Source organism: Thamnophis elegans, chromosome 4 (genome assembly GCF_009769535.1).
Source record: "Thamnophis elegans isolate rThaEle1 chromosome 4, rThaEle1.pri, whole genome shotgun sequence".
In the NCBI taxonomy this organism is placed as follows: Eukaryota; Metazoa; Chordata; class Lepidosauria; order Squamata; family Colubridae; genus Thamnophis; species Thamnophis elegans.
Window position 1 is genome coordinate 72,473,015 of NC_045544.1, and position 23,380 is coordinate 72,496,394.

At 37.6% G+C, this 23,380-nt stretch overlaps 2 protein-coding genes and 1 long non-coding RNA gene across 6 annotated transcripts in view; 2 read left to right on the forward strand and 1 right to left on the reverse strand.

The window, feature by feature from the left end:
* Positions 1-97: 97 nt before the first annotated feature.
* LOC116507367 lies at positions 98-7,363 on the forward strand. 2 transcript variants are annotated; one of them, XR_004255191.1, is made up of 3 exons: positions 98-184; positions 1,816-4,163; positions 7,222-7,363. It is a non-coding gene; the product is annotated as an uncharacterized LOC116507367 (long non-coding RNA). The 2 variants fall into 2 exon arrangements; XR_004255192.1 differs by lacking the exon at positions 7,222-7,363 and having other exon boundaries at positions 1,816-2,042; positions 4,051-5,304.
* Positions 5,611-17,888, reverse strand: TFB2M (transcription factor B2, mitochondrial). The gene is made up of 8 exons (XM_032215453.1): positions 17,480-17,888; positions 15,843-15,931; positions 15,461-15,611; positions 14,769-14,917; positions 12,054-12,143; positions 11,308-11,367; positions 7,661-7,803; positions 5,611-6,065 (listed from the first exon to the last, which is right to left on the reverse strand). Exons 1-8 carry the CDS (start codon positions 17,793-17,795, stop codon positions 5,882-5,884), a joined length of 1,182 nt encoding a protein of 393 aa, XP_032071344.1. The 5' UTR covers positions 17,796-17,888; the 3' UTR covers positions 5,611-5,881.
* A 135-nt stretch (positions 17,889-18,023) lies between these two features.
* CNST (consortin, connexin sorting protein) overlaps positions 18,024-23,380 on the forward strand; it is a 41,667-nt gene continuing 36,310 nt past the window's right edge. The window contains exons 1-2 of one of the 3 annotated variants that reach the window (XM_032215450.1): positions 18,024-18,182; positions 22,639-22,729. The gene's annotated coding sequence lies outside the window, so the exon portion shown is untranslated. The remainder of the gene's footprint in view (positions 18,183-22,638; positions 22,730-23,380) is intronic. The other 2 variants (XM_032215451.1, XM_032215452.1) reach the window with 2 other exon arrangements.

The window sequence follows — 23,380 nt, forward strand, 5'->3', positions numbered from 1 at the left end:
CTCTTTCTTTCGAGCAAAAAAAAAAAAAAAAAGCCCGCCTTTGTTACGTTCCCCGGTGTAACCTTTCCTAACCCCGTTATTAAAAACGCAGAAAATAGCATTTAAATTGTTGTATGTGGAGTGTACAGGACTGCGGATATCAAACTCTCAATGTGTACTGCAAATTCCGTCCTCCCCAGCCAACGTGAGACTTTGTTGAGCTTTGATTCCAAACGAGCAAAGGGCGCCTTGGAAATAATTAGATTAGTACTTTTTTGATACTTTCTGATCTCCTGCAAGGCTCGCTGGCCAGACCTGTATCTCCGCCTTCTCCGTGGAGCTACTGCTCCTTGCGGCGGGGGTTGCCTCCGTCCAGGACGACGGGGAGAGGGTGGCCCTCGGCGTGGCGATCCTCCAGATTGGCGGCGGTGGGGTTGAGGAGGGGTCGAGGGGGTTCTTCTGGAACTGGTGGCAGCTGACGGAGAACGCCACATAAGGCCTGGGGCGGGGGAGGGCAGCGGCAGCGGGTCCACGAACGAGCCCCTTTCTCGTTCCGGTCGGCTACATTCAACGACAGATTTATGTATCCTGAAATTAATGTGGTTAAGAATTATTTGGCCTTAACAATTTCAATTTTGTATCTTGCTTTTTAACGTGTTTATTTTTCAAACAAATAAAAAACCCTAATTCCACTCCCATAGCTAATCCCATAGCAAATTATACAATGCATATCTCCCTGAAGTGGTGGGAAGTTTAAAACACTAAAATAAGATTGTTAGATTAAAAACTCCAGGTATTAATATAAATCCTTGTAGTTTTTGAGATAGCCAGTTCAATGGCGTGATTAAAGCATTGGGCATTCTGGTCCTGCCTTAGACACACAGCCAGCTGGTTGACCTTGGGCCAGTCACCCATTCTCAGCCCTTGGAAGCAGACAATGGCAAACTACTTTTTAAATTTTGTCAAGAAAGCTGTAAAAACTTGGCCAGGCAATTGTTAGGAGACATCATTGACTCAAAAGGATTAAAAAACCCAACCCTTTTTGATACAAATATACTGCTAAATATCAGTGCCTAGAAAGAGATTTTAAAATTACTTTTCAGTGGGTCCTTGTATACTTACTAGAACTTATTGTTTTTTGAATTGTCTTTAAGATCATACACTATAATTGGAACAATTCAACCCTAATCTTAACCTTGGCAGGGTTCCAAGTTCAAGTATGCCAAATGGAAAGGTCTCTAACCTACATTTGAATATGGAAAGAAGTGTCCCCCACTTCTCTTGATAAATGTTTCCAATGTCGAATTCTAAGTCTATCATTCAGTTGAAATCTACCCTATTGTAGCTTTAAATGCTTTATTCTATTAACTTGCCATTTGGAACAAGAAAAAAAAATGTCTGGATTTTTTTTCTAAGTGGCATCTTTTCAGCTACTTGAAGATTGCTATCATTTAATCTCAATCATTAAAAACACACTCTTTTTACAAGTAGTTTGATTTCGATTATATCTGTCATGTAGTCTGCCTAGGTAGCTTGTGAAAGCTGTTCATCACCCTCACCAATGGACTGGATATAATCCTAGCTCCCAACAGGAAGAGTGGGCTAAAAGGTCAAGATGGTGACTCACATGACTATATAACCCCTTGTTTTGCATGCAAAGAATGGAAAAGGAGTGAAGTTTCAATCATTCCATCATGGGTGCCATCTTTTTTTTAACCTCTCATGTCAATATCAACTGAATTGATTCTCATTATGTAAGTGTGCTCTCTATTGTAAAAAGCAATGCATGGATTGTCCGTGTATACTTTTTTCATTTTATCAATTCTTGCCTTGCAGATTAACATTTCAGGGGTCATTGGCTGCTTATAACTGAGTAGGACTTTGTCTCAACTTCTTCCCTACTTTGTGTGCTTAGTCATAAAAGAAAAGGATGAAGAAGTGTTTCATCAATAAGGAATAACAAGTTAAAAAGTATTTTATTAAAAATGAAAACATTAACAATCAAATTATGAAGGTCTTGAAAAGGAGATCTCAGCTGTAAAACGTTCTCTTCAAACATGAAAGTGAGTATTAAAATAGCAACTAATTCAGAATAAGCAAGGAGAAATGAAACATTGGAACTAAATGTACATAAGAGTTTTGATTATAAGCAATAGCAAAACCCAATTACCTTTTTGTTTTAGTTAATATTTGCCTTATTTGCATCTGTCCTGAAAAAATCCAAATTTTAATTATTTTTATTTTTATTGCTTTAAGTTTTATGGAAACTAACAAAAGAGGCAAAGAAATTGGAGCCATCACAATAGGTTTTAGAGTCATCCAAATGACTCAAATAGTTACCAGCATTTACTCTAATTTAAACCAGAGCTAAAGAAACCTCAGAATCTTTAAGGTCTGCATGTCCCCCTAAGCCACTCATTTGGGGTGGGGGGCAAAACTCACTCTGATGCTTCCTGGAAATAGCAATATTGGTTTTCTCCCAAAAATACAAATAAATTACTCCTAATTAGAATTAAGGAGAAAAAGAGTTTTCTCCCAGAGCCAGGAAAATACAGAAATCCCATTCATTATATACTTTTATCTTCACCTACTTCAGCCTTTACTTTCTCAAAAGCACAGGCTGTTGCTAATGTGGCCATCTCTAAATAAAATATTAACGGTATTCATTGATAAACTTGAGATAGTATGGTCTTATTCATAAGTAACAAAACTAGAATTACAGTAGCAGTTTAATATACTAAACCAAAAAAGATCTTAATTTTGTTCTCAGCTTAATTTTCTTAGTTTATTCAAGAAAGTTTACATTTTCTGGTATGGGGAAACGCACTGATCATGACAAATCAACATAATTGTCTTTTTTGATACAGTGACAATTTAAATAACTAGAAACAGACAGTGGACAGTTTAAGTTATATTCAACAAAGTCTCCCATAAAATGCTAGAAGAGGGCATGGCAAAAGATGAACCGGACAATCATATCATTGGATGAATATTGAGTTGAACTAATATACTCAGCAAATCACGTTAAGTTGGAAAGAACTGAGTGGTTACACAAGGACTCAATTCTAGGCTTTGTGCCCCTGAAGATATAACTTGAAGGGTTAAAAATAAAACCAAACTGTACATGTCACAAAGGCAAAAGGGAAAATAAACATATTAGAGGACAATATCAAGATTCATGAGATAGTAAATTATCAAACTGGAATAAATGGGTAGAAACCAGCAAGATAAATTTCAACAGTGACAAATGCCAAGTCTTATATTTGGGTAGGAAAAATTAAATGCATAGTTAAGAATTACAGGGCTTGGCAGCACTACATGCAAAAAGATTGTGAGTGTTTTGATAGATTATATGATGAATATAGGCACTAGCATATAACTGCAAAAAAGGGCAAATGCAATCCTAGACTCTACCAAAAGAAGTCATTGCTTTTCTCTATTTTACATTGATTTTGATCTCATCTGGAATATTGCATCCAGTTCTAGGCACATAGAAAGGATAGTGATAAACAAATGTATGTCCAAGGAATAGCAAGGAAGGTAAGGAGGCATTTATGAGGAATAACTGGAAGCTGCTTACCCTGGAGAAGATTTCGGGCATCTATCAAGTCAGGTACTCAACTCACAATAATTGGGATTGGAATTTCCTTTAGTAAATGACACAGCACATTTACTAAGTCATAAAGCACAATTGCATCACTTAGCAATGGCAATCCCTGTATTTCTGGTTGCCATCATTAACTAGACCAATTGTTAGATGAGGCAACTTCCTGCCCGATTTCCCCAACCAAAGTCAATGGGAAAATCACTACAAGGGTTCCAGGTAGAAGGGATTGCGCATGGTAGTGTGGGGGAGGATTAAGAAAGGTGTGCAAGAGGCACAGCACAGCATGAGAGTGGATCAGGAGGAGTACAAGAGAGATGCTGTGCAGGTCAAGGAGGATTAGGGAGGGTGTACAAGAGCAGAAGTAAATTGCTAACAACTTCAATTGAAGGTTGTGTTGTGAGAAAACAAACAGGCAATCCTTCCTTCCCGATGTAAAAGTAAAATTATATATCTTGTTATTTTAGGTTGTCTCCGATATTTGCATCTGACTGTGTGAAGTCCACTCTTAAGTTTTGCACCATCTTTAAACCAATTGAGCTTCAGACAATACTTATTTGAATCAGCGCTAAATCGTCCTGTAAGTTGTCCTCAAACTACACCTATTTGTTCAATGACCATTCAAAGTTGCAACAGTGCTGAACACATTGTGTTGATGGCCAGTCCTTAAGAGTTCTGGCTATCCCAGCAATCTCATGATTGCAATCTGGGTGCTTGACAACTGGTTCATGCTTATGACCAGTTGCAGTGCCTTAGAAGCATGTGTCACTATTTGTGGCCTTCCTCGCTGGCTTCCCTGGAAAGTCAACGTGTAAACTGGAACGAACAGGAAGCTTGGATGTCACTTGGATAAGTCTTCCTCACCCACACACCCTCCCTCAGCCCCTCTTTGCATACCACATCATTTAGCAGAAGACATTCCAATCCCAACTGCTGTCACAAACAAAGGACTGCTTCCATTCCTTTGTGGTTTAGCAGTATAATATCATACAGTAAATGAGATTTTATTGCTAAATTAGCTTGCCCTATAGTAATTCATTCTACTCTGTCACGTAATGATTGCTTACATAATGCAAGGGTCAGGCAATATGCATTCCAAGCAATTTAGATGTACCATACTTGTTAGAATAGCCGGGGCCCTAAAATTCAACTCTAAAACAAAATAGTTTACATGGTCTAATTTTAATTGCTGTAACTTACAACTTAAAAGACCAATTATTTTGAAAACATACTTAAATTATGTTTTGTAATATTTAAAATAATTTCTGATGGAATATCAACATGTTTCATACATTGGAACTACAATTTTTATCTTCACATACATTTTCCATCTCACCTTGCCCTCTGCCCAGTGGACAATTTCTTAAAATTCACAGTATTTTATTACATAACCATCTTTAAATGTTACATTGGAAGCAACCTAATCCTATAAACTAGTAAGAAATAACTCTTGTTTTAAATTAAGTATTTTATATAGTATGCGCTATAGTATAGTATACTATAACTTATATAGTCATTTTACAAAGTGGATATAGTAAAGGCAGGATACAGATTAAACAAATTGTATTTAAGATTAAACCAAAAACATCCCCCCCCTTTTTTTCCTTTCATATTTTTCATTCACTGTTTCTCTGATACTGATTTAGAAGATACCATATTTTTCAGAATATAAGATGAACCGGAGTATAAAACGCACAAAGATTTTGAAGGGATAATTTTTTAAAAAAAGTTTTTGCACTCTGCAGGCCTCCCAAACCCTTTGCACACCTTGTTTTTTTGCAAAAAAAACATTGGCTTTGGGAGGCTTGTAGAGTGCTGCTGGCAGTTTTTTTGGGGGGGGGGGCAAAAACAGGCAAAACCCAGCCCATTTTTCACTCATTTTTGTCCTCCCCAGCCCCCAGGAGTACTTTCCAGGCCTTTCAAATCCTCTGCACATCCATTTTTGCGAAGGGAGTGGGATTTTGGGAGGCCAAAAATGCTGTATTCAGTGTATAAGACGCACCCAGATTTTCACCCTCTTTTTTGGGGGGGGGGGTGCATCTTATACTTCAAAAAATACGGTATATGTTTATACAGAACTGATGGTGTACATATTGTTTTCTAATCTTTGCAGTTTCCAAGATACAGTAACTTCAAAGTTGGATCCATTATATTTTCTTTCTTTGCATAACTTAAATTTGATAGAACTGTCATCCTCATATACACAGACATTTCTTCTTTGTAAGATTCCAATATATGTGGTCCTCTGTATCCTATTTCAGTTTAGAAAAAAGCATTATAAATTAAATAGTCTTCATTTTAAAAAGTACAGTCATCTGCCAATAAATCAATGTCACAGAATAAACTCCGATCAATTCGATTAGACTGTTCCATAAGTTCAAAGAGAGATTTGTATGCCTCTGGGTATAAACCACCAGCTGTAACATCTTCTGGAATCTCCAATTCTCTCAGCAAGTTCTTTGCATTCTCGTAAGTCCATAAACTGAAACAAAAATCATTGAAAAATTTAATATATTTTAATTGTTAATGATCAAGTGGGATCATTATGGTCTTAAAACCTTGCCTCCAAATATGATATCTGAGAGCATCAGTATGCTTGCTAACATCTGCCTTAGCAATTGCCTAACTAGCTCACCTGGTTTTATTTAGTTTATTTTAATTTTTTTAAAAAAATATATGGGGAGCCAACTTGATGTTAAACAAAACACCAGTTTCATGTATCCTACTTACTGGCAAGATTTTTTTTTTAAGTCCACCATAGATCCAATTTTTGACAATAAAAAATTCAACCAATGCTTCTTCCCCCCAGCCCCACCCCTTCAGAGCACATTTCCAAAGGTTAGGGGTGGGGTGGGGTGGAAATTAAACAAATTATACTTTATCATCAGCATACTGTTAGGCAGACAGTAATCCCAAATTATGATCATAATAGAATTTGGAATTCCACAAGCGGCCATCTTTCTAGCAACTTAGAAGGGAACGAAAACTGAGAGGATTTCTCCTTGCAAGCCCTTGCATTCCCACCCACCCCAAGCTTTAGCAGTGTATGCTAATCCCTTGGGAAGGAAAGACTAGGTTTGGCAAGGAAAGGAAGCCAAAACCTTCACCAGCACTTCAAAAAAAGACATCTGCTTCTGAAATTCTGTCACAGGGCCCAGCAATGAAGCATTCTGTCCTCCTTCCATAACCCAACCTCTTGAATTCTAGGAAAGGTAGTGATGGGGGCGGGAACATGTGGAACCCAGTGGCCTGGGAAAGCAAGCCTAGTACCTGTGGGGACCTAACAAGACAGGATGGGAGGGAAATATATGGAGGGTGTTTCAGCATCTCTTTGGTTGGTTATAAAGGTGAATGACCCCGGATATAACTTAGGAAATGGACAAGATTTTTTTTTTTTGGGGGGGGGGGGTTGTCATAACTTTGAATCATCACTAAATGATCTCTCATCAGTTGAGAACTACCTGTACTCTAAAATTTTCAAATTTCTATGAGGGAGGGAGGGAAGCAGAGAAAGAGAGTGTGTGTGTGTTTTCTGTTTGTCAGGCGGTAAACCCTCCTTAATCTAAACAGCATACTAAAAAGCAGAGACATCATTCTGCCAACAACAGTGTGTATAGTGAAGGCTATTGTTTTCCCAGTTGAAATGTATGGCTGTGAAAGTTGGACCATAAGGAAGTCTGAGCACCAAAGAACTGAGGCTTTTGAATTGAGAAGACTCATGTGAGTCCCTTGGACTGCAAGGCAATCAAACCGGTCCTGAAGATGATACTCAAATACTTTGGCCACCTAATGAGAAGAAAGGACTCAATGGAGAAGAGCCTAATGCTGGGAATGACTGAGGGGAAAAGAAGGGGACAGCAGAGAATGAGGTGGCTGGATGGAGTCACTGAAGCAGTTGGCGTGAGCTTAAATGAACTCTGCGGGATGGTAGAGGACACGAAGGCCTGGAGGAATAATATATACATGCACATATGAAATGGTAACTACGTACATTGTGCATATTTCTGATACATGAACACATTGTATTAAAAATTAGTCTGTGCTATTTTTCAATTGAAGAAATTTAATGTTACTTACTTCAATTTGTTATGTAGTTTAGTTGAGGCTTTACCAAAACACTGCTTTACCATCATAATAAATGTTTTTGAATTATCAGTTGTCAAGAAGTCTGTAAATAAATCTTTGCGTGGTGTTAGTTGTACTAAATATAAGAGTTCATTCTGCAGAAGGTAGAAGAATAAACAACATCTCAATTTAACAATTAAATACATTTTAGTCAAGTTAATATTTTTTATAAACTTGTAGATCAGATTAAACTTTTCTGAAAATTTCATTATGAAAGTTATAAAGAATGCCTATGCACATATATTTTATTAAATTATTATTATATACAGAAAAATCTGAAATAACAGTTATTTAGTGTAATCTATGTTCGTTCACCTTTATATGCATTCAATTCTTCCCAAGAAGCTAGTACTTCATAACGTATCAGCATAATGTATGTACAAATTGAAGCAGTTTGGCCTTTTGCAACTGACAGATGGAAATGTTAACAATGCATAGATTTTCTAAGTGCCATCCAAGATTTGCCAATAACCTAGTGCGCCAATGACCACTGGGACCACCACAGCCAATTTATGACAAAAATTTTCAATTTCAATTTTCAATCCTGATATTTTGTGATTTTTTTTCAATTCTTTGTCTTCTACTATATTATCTACTGGTATTGCTACATCAATTATCTCCAATTTCTTTCAACCATAGTTAAATCTGGTGTGTTATATTTGGTATTTGGCATTTATTCGATTTGTAGGCCACCCTATTCCCCGAAGGGACTCAGGGCGGCTGAACAAAAACCAAGGGAAGGGGAACAAATACAGAAAAGTAAGACAAACAGGACAGTGATACAACAATTTAAAAAACACAGCAAGCACAACAAGTTCGAGTAGGGGGGGGAACTCAACCCCAGGCTTGCTGGGACAGCCAGGTGGTCGACAGCCGGCATTGGCCGGCAAATGGAATTCGGAGGAGGCCTAAACTGTGGGATCTAATGGGTCTATGGGAGGCAATTGGCAGGAGGCTGTCTCTCAAGTACCCAGGTCCAATACCATGTAGGGCTTTATAAGTGATGACTAGCACCTTGAAGCGTATCCGGAGACCAATAGGCATCCAGTGCAGCTCACAGAGAATAGATGTAACGTGGGTGTACCGAGGCGCACCCACAATCGCTCGCGCGGCTGCATTCTGGACCAGCTGAAGTCTCCGAACACTCAAGAGCTGCCCCATGTAGAGCGCATTGCAGTAGTCCAGTCTTGAGGTCACAAGGGCATGAGTGACTGTTGTAAGATCCTCCCGGTTCAGGTAGGGCCGCAATTGGTGCACCAGGCGAACCTGGGCAAATGCCCCCCTGGTCACAGCTGACAAATGGTGATCTAAGGTCAGCTGTGGGTCCAGGAGGACTCCCAAATTGCGAACCCTGTCTGAGAGGCGTATAATTTCACCCCCCAGCCTGAGCGATGGAATACCTTGCCAATTTGTGGGAGGAAAAAACATAAGCCACTCGGTCTTGTCAGGATTGAGAGCCAGCTTGTTAACCCCCATCCAGACCCTCACATCCCCCAGGTTATAACTAAGAGTTTGCATTCAGAAATGCAAAAACTACTTATTGTGCTTCATCATAAAATCAGGCAGATGTTTTGATTGGATTTGATATTTTTTATCCACCTACTAGCTGATAGCCCAGCATTGTTTGGGTATTTATATAGGGAGAAAATGTCCTGGCCTAACCTAATTTCTAATGTTGGATTTTCCCCCTTACCAGAGGAAGCCCCCTTGTGGAGTACTGTGAAACCCTTACCACGGCAACTCCACTGCGCTGTATAATAGAAGCCATTTTACAGCAGTACAGTAGAATCCATTTTAAGGTACAACAGGCTGTATCTTAACAGAACACACACCCCCCCCGAGGGGTTTTAGGGTATCTTACTCCCACAGTATTTGTTTCCAGAGAGGAAGTCATCTGTGCACCAAGTATGGTTGAAATTGCTCGAGGCATTCCAGAGTTATGCTGGAACCACACACGCACGCACACACGCACGCACACACACACACACATATGCTGGTCTTGTTGTATTTGGGTCTTTTCCCATGTAAGATTGAGATTCTCTTGGCAACGTTTCGGTGAGGTCTCACTCGCCATCTTCAGGCTGGTGTTTTCGGCTTAAAGCGTGGTGGAACTGCCGTCTTTCTATAAATCTTGGTGGGGGTGTGGGGAGTGCTGGCTTTGTTTCTGTAAGTGGATTGATTGGTTGTGTGGTTGAAATTATGATCGGTAGATTGGTGTTGATTGGTGCAGGCTGTGTGTCCATTGTTTTGTGTTGTAACGGCCTGGGTGGTGGGTGGGGCTCGTTTGTTGACTAGCGCTGGTTTCCAGATGTCTGGTAGGCGAGAGGTATCGTCAAAAAATATGTTTTTGTAGATTTTCACGGGTGTAGATATGCTGGTCTTGTTGTATTTGGGTCTTTTCCCATGTAAGATTGAGATTGTCTTGGCAAAGTTTCAGCAAGGTCCCACTCGCCATCTTCAGGCTGGCATTTTCGGCTTCGTGTTTGTGCGAGTAAAGAGTGGTTGGAGTTGCTGTCTCTATAAATCTTGGTGTGTATGTGTGGAGTGCTGGCTTTGTTGTTGTAAGTGGGTTGATTGGCTGTGTAGTTGCATCCTGACTAGTAGATGGAGTTGATGTTTGTAGATTGGTCGGCTGTTTCGTATCATCCTGTGTGGCTGAGATGCTGGCTGTGTGTCCATTGTTCTTTTGTGTTGTAACAACCTGGGTGGTGGGTGGGGCTTATTTGTTGACTAGGGCTGGTTTCCAGATGTCTGGTAGGCGGGAGGTATCATCATGTTTATTTATGTTTTGGGGGTGTTTTTCTATTTCAGTGACTTCCATAATTATTCTCTTGTTGAAGTGTTGAGTTTTGGAGATTAATTTGGTTCCTTCAAAATCAATTTTATGTCCTGTTGCTTTAAGGTGCTGGAAAAGGGAGGACGTTTTTTCTTTTTTTCTGCCTGCATTCTTGTGTTCTGCGATGCGTGTATTTATTCTCCTATTAGTTTGTCCAATATATGTACCTGACATCTGGAAATCAACCCTAGTGAGAGGTGAGCACCAAAAATGGGGCATGGGGGAGCCGTGCCACACACACCCTGCTTGTGTGCTCTGATCCCCTCCCCCTGCACATGCAACCTCCCCCTACTCTCCATACATTCACACGCATCTCCCGCCAGCAGTAGTGAACCAAAAATCAGCTGGCTGGTGGGAGGCGAGCAGGTATACGCAGTGGATCTGAGCTCGGTGCTGGCTCACATGCCTGCAAAAAGGGCTCCGTGTGCCTCCGGTGGCATGTATGCCATAGGTTCACCATCACGGAAATAAGACATTCAAATCCATTATTTGGCTTTTAACATACAACTCCTTAAATCCAATTGGACAGTTACTTTTGAACTTCTCAATTATATAAGTCTGCAGAAGCAGAATTAACTGCACCTTGAACATCCCCAATCAAATTAACCTGTGGAGTCCCTGGTGCTCTCTGAGCTTCATTGTTTTCTTGCAGAGATGTCATTATCCAAACTAGATGACATCATCAGTGCTAGCTCTGATACACAAAAATAATCACCCAGGCATTCACACTGCAATTATTTTAGGACTGATATTAAAAGCTCACCACACTATTTGATTCCGATGACTTTTTTCTTGAAGCAGTTAAAAATGAAGAGCAAGGCACCTAGAAGAGAGGAAACAATGAAAGTTAGTATAGTTTTAAAATACTAGGGCCAGGATATGAAAAAGAAAAAATGAAAAAGCACTAAAGTCAATTATATATTCAGCATTCTGAATGCTGGCATCCTAAAAAGAGATTTTGACAATAGATTTATACAAGGAATTAAAGTCCATTTTTTATTGACTTGCTTCCTAGAGATTTCAACAGTAAATTTTCAGGGTACAGAAATCCCCCATTATAAATAAACATAGTGTGATTGGAATATCCAAGAACCTACTTACATTTCTTTGTGTAAGACTAAGAAGTTAAACATTTTGTTATTGACAAAAACAGTTTCAGAATGTATTGCAAATGCAGGATGTGATAACTAAAGTACTACAAGTGAGTTTCTCTTATATGAGATGTTCTCACTGCATAGTTCACTGCATTTGAAAACACTAACTAGGTTGAGAGGCTTTCCTGACTGTAGCATCTCCACACATGAGCACACAAAAAAGGACATAGAGTAAGGTGGATATTCTAATCTGTAAAGTTCCACATTGCTATATAACACTTGAGCTAATAAAAATACTATCTTCACACATCTCACTCATTTCAATAACCTGTCCCAAATTTTGACTATCGTTAGTAATGAATGTGTAAGACAAGCAGGTTTCTATTATTAATCACTGCATATACAAAATGCTCACCTTGTGTAGAAGATGAATATCACAAGCTGCTTGCCAAAGTACACCTAGTGCCTGGTAAGTTTTTTTATCTGGAGGTTTTGCAAGAAAAATCTGGCAAAGGCAGAAGCAGTAATTTTACATTATATTTCTGATTTTATTGCGAAAATCCTGAATGAACACTTGAAAGCCTCAGTGAGGCAAGAAATGTTAAAAAGTGAATCAAGGTATGCAAGACAGCTTGTTAGAGCTGCTATTGGATGTACCATATGTTGCTTTTGTGTGGATGGGTGTGCCATAAAGTCATTACTGACACTTGGCAATTGCCCATACAAGTCCTGAAGTATTCTTGGCAATTGGTGATAAATGAACTTTATTTTTGGTAATATTTTCCTAGCATCTTTCTTATAGAAATCAATTACAGTTCTAAAGATACAAAAACTTGTGTAGAGTATAATAGTCTAATTATTTCTGTATTGATTATGTAACTGAATTAGTTGAAAATTCAAATTATCTGCAAGCTCTAGCAGTAAAAATCAAGGACACAGTGAAAAAAAATGGGACTAAGATTAAATTTAAAGAAGAATTAACAACAATAGGTACAGCAACCAGTCTTGGAACTAACCATTCAATATACTGTATCTATGGAGATTCTCAGTCATGCAGGTCATGATTGTCTCAAAGGTGTTTTTTCAAAAGGCAGCTGGACTTCTCTTTTTCCTTGAGAAAAAAAGTTTCACTTTCTTCCTCAAGGAAAAAACAAAGTCTAGTTGCCTTTTGAAAAAGCACCTGAGATGACCATTCAATATCTTCATTATTGAACTCATGAATACTTTCTGCCTTTTAGAATTTATTACCAATTCAGCAGTCAAGAACTACACTGCTACTCTAGCAACTATTAGATTAGCAGTAAACACTCTGAAAAAGATGTTCCAAGAAAGATAAAATCTAGCAAGGTGGTTGGTAAGAATCAACATTGGTTTGATGGCACATAATCAATCTACCAATCAATTGAATTACCTACTTTCAGGTGAAATATAGGAAGTTTATTTCAGTGTTTTCTTGTCTTATCATATTTTGCTTTTTATTAAATTAAACAAAACAAATAAAATAAATAAAAGCTGTGTATATGCATATATAATTTTGCTACAAAAGTTTCAATAAGGGATGACAGTATTTCATTATAATAATCAATATAGTCATAAATCACAAATAATATTGAGTGTCCAGTTTGTTGCATGATTAGTGGCAAAAACAAAATATCATAGCTGTAATTGCACAATAAGTGACTACAGATACTAAAGGCAGTATTCTGCAAATCAAACTCTTAGAAATAAGAGTTACAGGTCTAGAATAATGAGAAAATGAGAATTATTTGGAATAGGACTAGAAATGATAGCTTATTTTCCACTTCATTATTTTAACATTAACTTGCATAGACTATCCTTGAATTGATAGGAGTTTGAACTGATTAATTATCTTTCAGAAATCTGCCATAGCTTAACAGTGTCATTTAATTTCTTATAGTCTGGATTCAGTATCAGAGCTTGGCTCTAAAATACCTCCAGTTATTTACAAAATACATTTTCCTGTATTTGCCTATTTCAGCGCAGAAATAAGTAAAATAAGTTGATTATGAAAAATATTGCCTATTTTTTATTTGAATAACACTTAAAATACAATGGTTTTCATTCAGTATCTCACAAAGACATTTTCCTGTTTCTCATTCCACATGGCAGAAACTGCAGTGAATATATGGATTTTGCAATTCAATGGGTACACTGGCCAGTGAACATTGCTAGATCCTCCTAAATATTTCTTAAATATGAAAATTCAACATTTGATTTATACCAGTTGACTATAAACCAGAGTTTCCATTCCCAATGTAAATTAGATTAGGTATAGTTGTACCTTATTTCTATATCATTTCTCATCTCAGAATATCTATAAGATAACTCATAAAAAGTTACATATTCCTCGTTTAACCACCTGCTCCATTATCATTTGAAGCTATGACAACAGTGAATAATGTGTACTGTTGACTAGTCCTCACAGTTGCAGTGTCTCCATGGTCACGTTATTGAGATTTGGGTGTTTGGCAACTGTCTTGCAATTATGACATCACAGAATCCTGCACATGATCACCATTTGTGTCCTTCACTGCCAGCTTCCAATAAGCAAAGTCAATGGGAAAGATGGCACGGGGGTGCAAATGGTGATCACATGAAAATCACATGTAGTTTGCTTTAATGACAGCAACTGGAATTGTTGCAACTCCTGTTGTAAGCTGACACTTTGTGATATTAGCAACAGAGTTGTCCAAGTTAAAGCAAAAACTACCTGTATAGCAATATGTTTTTAATGATATAGTAAAGGCAACATATTGCAACAAATCCTAAATTCCAAATTCAAAGCAAAGATTATAAATCCATCAATATATTTTATAATTGTTTTTAAAATGTCATTTTGTTTTAAAATTTGGTCCAGTAGATAAGGCACCACTAGAAATCAGTAGTTCTGTGAGTTCTAATCCTGCTTTAGGAATGAAATCCGGCTGGATGACTTTGAGCCAGTCACTCTCTTTCAGCCCAACATCTCATAGGATTGTTGTGGGGAAAATAGGAGGAAGAAGGAGCATTATATACGTTCACCGCCTTGAGTTATTTATAAAAATTAAAAAGTGGAATATAAATAAATAAAATTTGAAAATTGACGTATTAGCAATTTTTTTATACAAACCTTATACATTCTTTCACTGACAAACAAGTTCAATTCTATTCTTCCATAACTGTATATAGAGCTGCATTCATATAAAAAGTATATCAATTTCCAAAAAAAGGCCCGTTCATCTTTGGAAGGTACAATTCCAACCACTTTTAGAGGAATATCTGTTTTTAAAGTGAACCAAAATGTTTGAAAATTAAAGCAAATAGCTGAGAATCAGTAATCTAGTATTAAATTAAAAATTATTATAAGCAAAAAAGCATAGCTTCAGCAATATAACTATTAGCTTCAGGACTTTCATCTTGCAAGTTATCGTTTTTTTCATGAAAGCCCACCTTTTAATCAAAAGCCCTATTAAAGACTGAATTGGCAAGCAGAAATAGTGTCACTTTCACTGCTTATTTTATGTTTATAGACAGCCTTCAAATTTTGTTAACTTCAAAAGAAGTTATATAATCTTTCCTTAGCATGAATTTTTTAAAGTAAAGTCTTAATAGCTTTCTGCTTCAGAATTTTTAAAATGTATTTGAGACTAATGTGAAGGTAATTAAACAAATGCCACTTTACTCTGCCTATTATAATTTTTATATTGAAGTGATCCAATGAAATAATTTTGTCTGAATGGGAGCTACCTCAAATTCAAAAGACCAAGAAAAAGTGAAAATACAATTTAAATTTACAATATACATACATGTATGATAATTTACCTGATGTCCAAGGAACTTCGAAGATTTTCAAGTTGTTAAAAAGTGTTTCAGAACATAATTCACCCTTCAACAATGCATATGGATTACTATCCAATTTTACGAAGTTGGAATGCACCACTTCCAATCGGCTTTCAAATTCTTTCTTTAGAGACTAAATATAAGCATACAACTAGAGGTTAACCAAAACATCTGAAATAACCTTTCTCTGGGCTATTCTGTTCATGTCAATTACTTTCCACTTAAACTGTTGTTGTCTATTCAACTATCACTCACGCTGACTCAGGACCAATGGATGTTACAATCCAGAAATATCAGAAGGGTTTTCCAGCCTTGCTTTAAGATGAAACTGTAGGAATTTATATTGTGATTAAATAATACCTACCTCTAAATTAGGAAGAAAGGATTTATTACTCTCCAGAGCTATGACATGAACTCCAGTATCAAGCAGCTTTCGAGTCAACACTCCAGGACCTAAAAATAGCCATTGTTTAATACTCTATTTTAGAATTTATTTTAAAAGCTCTATTTTTGTTTAGAAGAGAAATATCAATCAAAATATTCTAACTGAAAGTTGAAAATATGGACATTTATTAGGCATTGCCTAACCCTAAAAGAAGAGAAGAAACAAATATTGTTCAGCTGCCAAAGAAGGTATCTACCTAGCTTGAAAAAATCAACCATGATCAAGAAAGAGGTAACACTATTTAAAGTGCCATTTGCCATTCTATTCCTCCAAGTGGTAACTACCAATTCAATCTATCAGAGAAATAGCTTTTGTGCCTGGGTTATCCCAGATACCGGTATGTGTTCATGAAACCCCAAAATTATCTTCTTTTCAAAAATACAGTCTGACAATGACTAAAATTCTATGAAATAGCCAAATCATGCTAGCTCTCAATTCTTTTGCATGAAAGCTAGCAAGATATAGCAGTTTCATGACATTTCAACTACTTTTTCATTTAAATTTTTATTGCATGCAACAATATCTGAAAAGGTTGCTGTTGTTTTTTATGTAACTAAAGGAGCAATAGAAACAGCTTTTCCAACATAGATAATTTTCTTCCTTTATTTTCAAGTTTTTACTAAATATTTTTATGCAAGTCAGTTCATGAGACCTGTCAGGACAGGTTTCAAGTGACTTATAAAAAATAACTTTGCCTTTTCAATAATTGCAAGCCACTTAAAACACAATAAGGTTAAGATAAACATGTATTAGTTAAACTAGCTATGTATTTCTGGACGGAGATCCCTTCAACTCAATGACAGATGTTCAAGTGAAGCTGTTATAAGATTGTAAAGTTACACAGAAGATATGATTCTTTAAGAAGTGTACAATATGAATTTTTAGTAATAAAACATTATTAGCATTTTAAAAATTATAATCTATGAAGTTCTTGATCTTCTCAGCTTGGTTGTTTGTGTTCATTACCCAACTAGGTAACATCAGTGCTTCAGTGATAATGTTTTCTATTTGGCTAATGAAATGTCTGCAAGCCAACAAGTTCAGAGAGGACCAACGACTCCACAGTCCTATTCCGAGCTACGGTACATATATTTTCTTCTATTGAAAAACATAAGAGCCGAGGTGGCGCAGTGGTTAAATGCAGCACTGCAGGCTACTTCAGCTGACTGCAGTTCGGCTGTTCAAATCTCACTGGCTCAGGGTTGACTCAGCCTTCCATCCTTCCGAGGTGGGTAAAATGAGGACCCAGATTGTTGTTGGGGGCAATATGCTGACTCTGTAAACCGCTTAGAGAGGGCTGAAAGCCCTATGAAGCGGTATATAAGTCTAACTGCTATTGCTATTGCTATAATCTGCTGCAAACTGGTGGCACATTGCAGCGTAATGGCACGGATGCCAAAGCTACAAAGCAGTAAACACCTAGAAGACACACTTTATTGCAGATATTGCAACAAATCTGGTGAATTCATCCTCGCACCTTATTATCACATCATCACCTTCGAGGTTACATGCTTAACTTTTACCCTAAAACAAGGTTCCCCTTAAGTAACTCTCACCTGCCTCGAATTCCAGAAGAAAAGTTTTGGGATTCTCAAATTTTCGTCCCCTCGTCAGCTGGGAGGCCACTTTTTGCGTTGCAAAGGGGCAGACGAGAAACCTTCGACCTGAGAACGAATGCTGCTCTGCATTTGCGACCATTTGGGCGATTTCATCTCTCGGAGAAGAGGCTTTTTTCAGGTTGCGGAGTCCTGGTTTTACACTCTGACCCTTCAGGCCCCGCACCGAGAACCGCAGCCCAGAGCGTAAAGTCGAGGCGAACAGGGTGAACTGCCGTCCCCCGAAGAGAAGAGAAACCAAGGCAACGAAAGTCATATTTCCGATTTTATTTTATTTCACTTTTTACAAGGCGAGCGCCAATCGTCACGTGGCGACCTTGCAGAACTCGACAGCGAGCGCAGTTTGCACCCGGACAATTTTAGCGTCGGAGCGCCACCGGCGTTTCCGTTTCCTCCGAGCGTTTAAGCAAGCTGTCGCCGGTGTTGACATTCTAGCCTGTTGTTTTCATGATACGGTCCTCTCTAGGCATCTAGTACTCGGTGGCGCGCACCTTTGGCTTCTGCCGCTGCGCTCGGGAGTCCCCCGGCGGGTGTCTCTGGATTCTTTGCGTCCCGTTCCTTCTTTCCGGCTTCCCGGTTCCTGATTTGACTGTGCCGGAGCGAGGGGCTGCCCGGGACTCCGGCGAGGTGGCCGCAGGCTGAGGTGAGAGAAGGAAAGCGACGAGGCTACTCTGCCGAGTTTACCGCAGCCCCGGGCGGGCGGGCGAGCTGGTTGTTTGGGTGGGCAAGAGTGAGGTCGTGTAAGCTGCGTGTTGCACCTGAAGTCTTGGTGAAGTAATGCTGGTCCCGGGCGTAAAGGGGAACCGAGAAACCGGATCGGATCATTAAGCATGGTCAGGGATGGCACGGGAATCTCCTTCGCCGCTTGAGCGTAGGTCCCGGTAGGACTAGGAAGAGCCGCCGGATGTTTTCATAAGAAGAAAACATTAAGGTTGAACATATCGGATTCCTTAACCTTCTGCTGCTTCGCTCCTGCCTTGCCGATCTGGTATTCATTGTGGATCAAGGTAATCGGTATACCTGGGACTGGCATTTGCGACCTCCTCGCATATCAACATAGATTTTCTGTTTGCGTTGGCAGGAGAGAGAGAGAGAGTGTGTGTGTTTTTCTCTCTTCAAGTAATCAGAATAAGGGACAATCCACTGTGAAGCCGGGATAAAGTGGCTGTCTTCTTTATTATACTTGTGACTCATTCTTTCTTCAGAGGTCGTAAGGACAGCTGGTTGTGGGGGTTGTTATCCCCAGATCAGTACAGTATGTCTCCTGTGGGGGAGGGCTGGATTAGATCATTTTAGTGGTCTTTTCCAATCCTACAGTTTTATGAGTCTATGGTAACCTGTTAGTGTACAAAACTGGATTACATATTAAAAAGGTAAAGGTTCCCCTTGCACATGTGCTAGTCGTTTCCTACTCTAGGGGGCGGTGCTTATCTCCATTTCAAAGACAAAGAGCCAGCGCTGTACGAAGATGACTCCGTGGTCATGTGGCCGGCATGACTAAATACCGAAGGCACACGGAACGCTGTTACTTTCTCACCAAATGTGGTTCCTATTTTTCTACTTGCATTTTTTACATGCTTTCAAGCTGCTAGGTTGGCAGAAGCTGGGACAAGTAACAGGAGCTCACTACATTATGCAGTGCTAGGGATTTGAACCACCAAACTGCCAACTTTTCTGATCGACAAGCTCAGCATTTTAGCCACTGAGCCACCATGTCCTTTTTGGATTACATATTAATGGTTGTTTATACTGATTATAAATCTAACCATTTTTTTCAAAAGGTACATAGCAAATACATATGCCTATTTTAATGAAAGCAAGATATATGAAGAAGATAATAGCTTGAGGCTTGAAGGAGATACACCCACACATAACAAACATTTACAGTTGACATTGTTCAAATACAGTGTGCACACACACTATTGTACTGGGGTACCTTTGCATGAATCATTATTTGAAAACATGAACAACATAGGGGAGAGTAACAGAGACTATAATTCAGTCCTGAATTATATATTCATTTCCTAGCGTTTGGCAAATGACATATTAATATAGTTCACAAAAAATGTTTAGCTAAAAGGCAATTTGCTACTTTGTAATTCAGACTGTCATGGGAACCCAGGCAGTGTTTTTGTTTTATGATGCATTATGCATTATGATGTGTTGATCCAGCCAGTTGATTAATTTAGTAAACCATGCTGCACTTAATCGTAGTTTAGTGTATATTGCAAAAAAGGTTCATACATGTAGACCTTCCTTTGTGCAGGCTTTCTCAAAGGTTCAAAGAAGCTCAGGCACCAAGAAAGATAATTTGAATATTTTGAAATAAAAAAATAGATACAAAATCATTCAGACTTATGGAACCACAGATGTCCTTCTGCTTCCTTCTGACTTATCCTACCTTTGGGCCTAGCAAAAAAACAAAAAACATTTAGAGAAAAGGAAAACCCTTCCCCTTATATCAAGCTGTACAAATGCTGTGATTTATTGGAAAGCAGATGGAATTTATAATTTTTTTCTACTAACCTTCACTCCATTGTACCTTATTAAAAGGCTATTTCAATTACCTTGAAAATTATTCAGAATCCTGCATTACTTACATTGAGGTTTTCTTTTGTTGGCATTTTCTTCTTTGCTACGTCAATTTTAAGATTAATTAAAACCAGAAATGTTTGTAGGGTGGCATTGCTGAATGGATAAACCATTTGTGAATAGTGTATTTGTCTTCATGGTTTGTTGTAAAAGTGTGGAGATTATTGTACCATATCACTTATATAGATGTGCCAAATATTTGACATAGATCTTGTTTTTTTTTTAATTTGAAGCTTTCACATTTGATTAAGAAATAAGTTTAGTTTCAGAGTTGGCAATAATCTTGAGATAGAATATATGTGTCTTGATCTTGTATGGTATATATGTATTTAAGGTATATCTGATGGCTGGAGTTAACAGATTCATTTTAAGTTATAGTTAAGATATTTGTTAAAGGGGAATCCAGAAATGGATTATTACTTGTGAATACTAGGATTTACAGTAGTTGACCTCATGTTCATTTTTTATTTATTCTATCTTTACAGTGAAGCAAATTTTGTCTTCATTCAATTGCATAGGATATATTATTGCATGTTGCAGTATTTTACGGGATATCTCATTACAAGTATCCTGTAACAATCATTAAAACTGGGGTAAATAATTGTTGTTGTTAGTTGCAAAGTCGTTTCCAACCCATCGCGACCCCATGGACAACGTTCCTCCAGGTCTTCCTGTCCTCTACAATCTGGAGTCCATTTAAGCTCATGCCTACTGCTTCAGTGACTCCATCCAGCCACCTCATTCTCTCTCGACCCCTTCTTCTTTTGCCCTTAATCTTTCCCAGGATTAGGCTCTTCTGCAGTGAGTCCTTCCTTCTCATTAGGTGGCCAAAGTATTTAAGTTTCATCTTCAGGATCTGGCCTTCTAAAGAGCAGTCAGGACTGATCGGTTTGATCATCTTGCACTCCAAGAGACAAAATAATTGATAGACTTTATAAATATAACAGCCATATTAGCATTAAGGTGGGAAGTTCAGCAAGAACTTTAAGAAAAAATAGATATTAAATATCTGATGTATCATTTATACTAGAAATCTAGTAAATGGTGGTTCTTTCCCCACCAGCTCAGCCCAATAATTTGATTATATTCTTGTATCTACTTAAATCCCCACCCACCCCCACCACCAGCAACATACCTACATATTGATTGGAATGATCTTATTCAATGCAGAATGAATACAGGTTGGGACCCAGAGAATACCAGCACTTATGTTTCCAAGTTCCTTTCTGCTTCTTGAACAGCATACTCCAGCCTAGAGTCACATGGCAAACTATTGTTGAAACAGAAAAACCTTTCCAAAGCAATGTGTGATACGGCATAGTAATTTTCCAAAGTTTCAAGTTAAAAAAACCCTGGAAAGCTCAACTTTCACAATCAGCCACATTAATAACTATATATATTATAAGTAGCCTTCAACTTACGACAATTAAGCCCCAAACTTCTGTTGTTAAGTGAAATTTGTTAAGTGAGTTTTGCCCCGTTTTAAGACCTTTCTTTCTACAATTGTTAAGTGAATCGCTGCAGTTGTTAAGTTAGTAGGATATTGAATCTGGCTTCTCCATTGACTTTGCTTGTCCGAAGGTCACAAAAGGTGATCCCATAACTCCAGGATATTGCAACCATCATAAATCTGAGTCAGTTTCCAAGAGTCTGAATTTTGATCACTTCACCATGGGAATGCTGCAACAGTCATAAGTGTAAAAAACAGTAAAAAGGGCACTTTTTTGTACTCTGTTTCCCTGAAAATAAGACCTCCCTGGATAATAAGCCCAATCAGGCTTTTGAGCACATGTGCTAAAATAAGCCTCCCCCGAAAATAATTCCTCCCTGAAAATATTGCAACACAACAGCAGCCATGAGGTGACCACGCTTGCTGCCTTCCGCACCTCAAAAATAATAAGACTTCCCTGAAAATAAAGCCAAGCACTTATTTTGGGGGTCAAAAGAAAATAAGACCCTCTCTTATTTTTGGGGAAACACGGTAGTGCTATTGTAAGTTTGAATGGTCACTAAATGAACTGTTGTAAGTCAATGGCTATCTATACTTCTCTAACTGCATTGATGAACAATTTTAAATTTTATATTCTGAAAACAAATAAATTTAAGTTAACTCTGCTCTATCATCAAAACAGAAATCTGTTATGTAACAAGTTAGCCTCCTTAAAGGAAAGAATTTCATACCTTGGCACTTTTACAAAGACCAGCCCTTCTCACATTATGATTATGATCAAATTACGTGTTTTCAGTTGGTGGGGAGATGAGTGATCCTTAATACATTGCATTCTTTCTTTCTTTCTTTTTAGATAGGTTATTTATTTACAAAGGTTTTTGCTTTCTGAAGAAAGTCAATAAAGTTACAGTAATTTATGAAGACTAAAATTTATATCATTTTAATAAATCAAAAAGAATTGGCACTATGTTCCACTAATTCTGATCTTCTTGTAGAAGATTTCTAACTAAGGCATTTATTAATGTATTAACATTTATATTTCTTACTTTTTTGGCAGACAGAATTGAAGCTTTTTAGCTCTGTGCCTAAAATGATGATATCCTTTACCCTGCAGTATGTTTAAGAAGCATTTTACTTTTACAGCTATGGTAAGTGTTGCTGTTTAAAATGGAAATAAATGGAAATAAATAGAACTTAAAGCAATTGAGAAAATTCAGATTGTTTGTTACATAAAACATGAACATCTTATTTTTACAGATGGAAATTGGGGTTTTTAATAATCATAAAAATATTCTATGGTTCTATTCTATGATTCTAAAATAATCATAAAAATAATCATAAAAATAATCATAAAAATAATCATAAAAATAATTAAAACTACTGATAAATGGGTAGTGATTTATAAATCCTTTTGGCAGCAGATGAAATTGGAGGATAATTCAGAATAATGTTTCATTTTAAAACAAAATGTTAACTTCCTTAAGTTATTACTAGCCTATGTAGAGTTCTGTTTGCAAAATACAGAATATTAATTGAGATAAAATGTGGTAACTGTGAAAATTGAGAAGTCCCTGAAGCCATACCCTGCCAGGAACTAAATTAGAAGGTTATTTGCCCTGCTTCTACCGAGATTATAAGTAACTCTAAGTAGCACCTCTCAATATTAGTGATAGCAATAGTCTTATATGAAAATAATTCCTGTGTTCAAGTGCATACATTTTATGCAGTTATTATTTTGACTAGTTAATAATTGGTTGTAAAAATATAACTCAGATTGTGAAACAAAATTTTGATTAAAA